Raw genomic sequence first — 3,667 nt, forward strand, 5'->3', positions numbered from 1 at the left:
TATCTAGCGTGGGAAGCAAGTAAACTCGTGCCCGGTCCGTCAGCCTCAATTTTCCTCCGTCACCTTTGCTATACCATCAGAATTTGAGCCGTCAACCACGGAGTCAGCTGATCCTATGACCTTCAGCATAAGCACTGTCTACTACGCCTAAAGAAAAAGTATTAATCCGTCGGCTTTTATGTCCGTGTGGCTTAAGCTCTCCTTTTATCCTCATCAGTTGCCCCCTACTCTACATGTTCGACGAGTAAGACCGTCAGCATGTGGAGTTAGAAGATGATTAGAGAAAAATCAAATATGAACGACTCCTCGATCTTCGAGCTATTAAATGCAAGGTCACGTGGCATTCAGTCGTTGGCCTCGTTTCTGGGCGCGGGCGTCGCCTCGTCTTCCGTGCGTTTTCTCTCCTGTATAAATACCACGCCCCTTGACTCATTTCATTATTTCAACCTCGCTGGTTTTTTAAGAGAGAATCCGTCACCCTTACCTCCAATTTGATCCGTCAGCTGTTATCAACATCGTCACTTTCAAGGTCGTTCCATCCATTCAAGATCTGCTTCACCTGTAAGTTCTTCTTTCCTTCCCTTCGCTTTTTTCTCCCTTTTTTATTTTTGTTCTGAAAAAACAAAGTCAGTCTAGGAACTTAGAGCATATCCGTCACTTGTAGGTAGTCAGATGTCGAGTGACGCGTCGAATGATCAGTCGTCAGTCCGCGATGGAGTGGGCTACGACGAATTCTTTGGCTCAGGTCAAGAGTCCGACGGCTTTTCTGAATCGTCAGGAAAGGAAACGTCAGCCCAGTCCCTTAGTATTGATGTAGACGGCCAAGTTGAGGAAGTTAGGGATAAAATGTTAAGTGAGGTTGAGGTCGAGAGGAGAGACGAGGAAATTTGTGTTGACGGGAACGGGGATGAAGGCGACGAGGAGTCGGATAGTGACGGGAGTAGGGACGAGGGTAACGAGGTTAGTAGTGACGGAAATGAGGATGAAGGTGACGACGAGTCCTGTGATGGAACTTCAGGGAGTTCTGGAGGTAACCGTCCCTTCATCCTCTCGGAGGAGTGGGCCGTCAATAAATTCCTTCCAAAGATGAGCAACAGAGTTTTTAACGAGTTGCGTACCCGTTTCCAAATCCCAGACCACATTCCTATCCGTCTCCCTCGAAAAAATGAGAAGTGTTATACAGGGAGGACTGCTGATGTGGGGATGTACGATGCCATGTTTGCTGCTGGCCTTAGATTACCACTGACGGCTTTACACCGTCAGCTAGCGGATTTCTTGGGATTGTCCGTCAGCCAAATTGCTCCGAATGCCTGGAAGGATTTTTATTGGTGCTGAGATCCTTTGGGGTCGCTTGAGTGGGGGGAACCGTCAGCTTTCGCTAGACGAGTTCTTTTATTGCTACAGACCCCAGCATAAAGTATCTGCCAAGGGGACCTACCATTTTGCTCCACGTGAGAAGAGCTTAAGATTAGTGTTTGATATGCCAGACTCCAATAGAAATTGGAAGAATAGATTTTTCTTTGTTAAAGGGACGGATTGGGTGTGCCGTCCAGGTGAGTGGGATACACTGCCTGGCGGTTATTTTGATAACACTTGGGCCTATATTAGGGAGTCAGGTTGCCCCCTTGTCCTTCTTCTTACCGTCTCTTTTCATTTATCAGGGAGTTTTCTTGAGTCCGTCTCCTTTAACACCGTCTATTCCCTTTTATTTCAGCTAGCGCTCGCCCGGAGATATCTGACGAACAAAGGGAATTTATCCGTCGGATACTTGGCATACCGCTTGAGCAACGGAAGTGTAGGGACTTAATCACCCTAGACACTCTCCATTTGTATTGTGGGGGTCCAGAGCCGACGGTTGAAGCTCGGAAGTTGGAAGAATTTTCTCGTAAACGTAAGTCGAAGCCTTACATGACCCGTCGGTTTATTTCTTTCGTCGGCTATTACTGATCCGTCAATTTATTTTGTGTAGAGATGGAAGCTGCGAAGCAAAGGGTGAGGGCCGCTGCAGCCCGTAAGAAGGAGGAGGAGAAAGCTAAGGGAAAAGAAGGAGCGTCAACCCCTCATTCCTCTTTGAAGAGTTCAGTTAAGAGGAAGGCTGACGGAAAGGACGATCCCCCTTCTAAGAAGGTAGCTGTCAGTGCTGGGGATGTGCCTTCCACGAAGTCGCCTCCCAAGTCTGGTCACGGTGCTGGGAAAGGAGTGATGACCTCTTCCGGTCCCGTCATTGAGGGACCCCGTTGCTTGCTGACCCACAAGGATTATGCTGTTGAGGGGGTAGAATCCCTCATAAAACAGACGGATCTAGACCCTTGTGCTCAGCTAGGGACGGAAGACCTGGGGGCGTCAGCTTTCTTTGACATAGCACGGGTATGCTTTTTACTTTGATTAATTCAATGTTTGCCTTGCTTTATGGCTGACGGTTTTACTTCCTTCAGGCCTTGGTTCGTGTAAAAGCACTTCAAGACCGGTGCGTGGCCAAAGAAGGCGTCGTTTCTCGGGTTAGGAGGCATAACGCCAATCTGATGGATCAGCAAGCGCAATATAAGGAGGCCGTCCGTCTCTTAAACTCAGAGCTGAAGGATGTAAAGGAGAAGTTGGGGGAGGCTGAGGGTCAGCAGAAGAAGCTTGAGGAGGAGGTTTCATCCTTACGTGCACAAGTAGAGACGGCTGGGACTGACGCGGTCCAAAAATTCAAGACAACCCAGTCATTTATTGATTCCTGCGCTGATTATTACGGCACAGGTTTCGACGATTGTCTGAAGCAGGTAGCGTCAGCTTATCCAGAGTTGGATCTATCCGGAATTACCATGGATGCCTCCGTGCCGATGACTCCTGCTCGTGAAACTGTTGCTGACAAAGATGACGGACCCCTTAGTTTGGACTCTTTGCTTAATGATGCCGGAGTTATTTTGGCTCAGCCAGCCGTCACTATCCCTGCCGAGTCTTCAGATGCGGCGCAAATTGCCAAGGATAAAGCTGACAGGGTCTCCAAGGATGTTCCTGCCACTTAACCCTGGCTTTTCTATTGTAATTTTTGAACAATGTTTTTAAATGCCCTTCCGTTTATTGGGCTTTTTACTTGTAACTCTATCTTCCCCTTTTTATGGCACTTGGAATCCGTTGCTTCGAACACGTATGTTGATTCTAATTTCTTATGGTCCCATTTATTTGACGAGATTGTTACCTTTCGATTTTTTAGCCCCCTTTTTTTGTCATTTGAACGGGCTTTGTTGGTTTGAGAACCACGTTTGTAAGTAGGGTTTTACTTTTTCGTTAGACCGTCATCTATTGGACCGTCTGTATTATAGGTTCGTTAGTTCTAGGACTTGGTCCATACGATGATATTTTCATCTATTTGATCGTCAGCTTTTTAGCCTCCGTTAGTCCCTTAGCCTTGATGTCTTTGACATCCTTTTTGGCCCGTCAGCTTTTTAAGCCTTTGGTGTATCTAATCACCTTCATTAGTCCTTTGTTTTTTAGGACCTCGTCCATATGATGATTGTTTCGTCTTTTGGATCGTCGGCTTTTTAGATTTCCCGGACCGTCGGCCTTAGCCTTGATGTCCTTGACATCCTTTTTGGTCCGTCAGCTTTTTAAGCCCTGGTGTATTTAACACCTTCACTAGTCCTTTGTTTTTTAGGACCTTGTCTATACGATGATTGTTTCA

General features: G+C 47.0%; 1 protein-coding gene across 1 annotated transcript; it reads left to right on the top strand.

Annotated features, from left to right (window-relative positions):
• The first annotated feature begins 1,971 nt into the window (after positions 1-1,971).
• On the top strand, positions 1,972-3,238 carry LOC115967178. Its single transcript, XM_031086242.1, has 2 exons — positions 1,972-2,367; positions 2,436-3,238. The coding sequence occupies exons 1-2, from the start codon at positions 1,972-1,974 to the stop codon at positions 3,009-3,011; spliced, it is 972 nt and encodes a 323-aa protein (XP_030942102.1). The 3' UTR covers positions 3,012-3,238.
• Positions 3,239-3,667: the final 429 nt, after the last annotated feature.

Source organism: Quercus lobata, chromosome 11 (genome assembly GCF_001633185.2).
Source record: "Quercus lobata isolate SW786 chromosome 11, ValleyOak3.0 Primary Assembly, whole genome shotgun sequence".
Classification (NCBI taxonomy): Eukaryota; Viridiplantae; Streptophyta; class Magnoliopsida; order Fagales; family Fagaceae; genus Quercus; species Quercus lobata.

Excerpts from the sequence above, each read along its gene's own strand:
- LOC115967178 (XM_031086242.1), top strand. The coding sequence starts at position 1,972 with ATGGAAGCTGCGAAGCAAAGGGTGAGGGCCGCTGCAGCCCGTAAGAAG. Across the intron at positions 2,368-2,435 it reads CTTTCTTTGACATAGCACGG|GCCTTGGTTCGTGTAAAAGC; the intron begins GTATGCTTTTTA and ends TACTTCCTTCAG.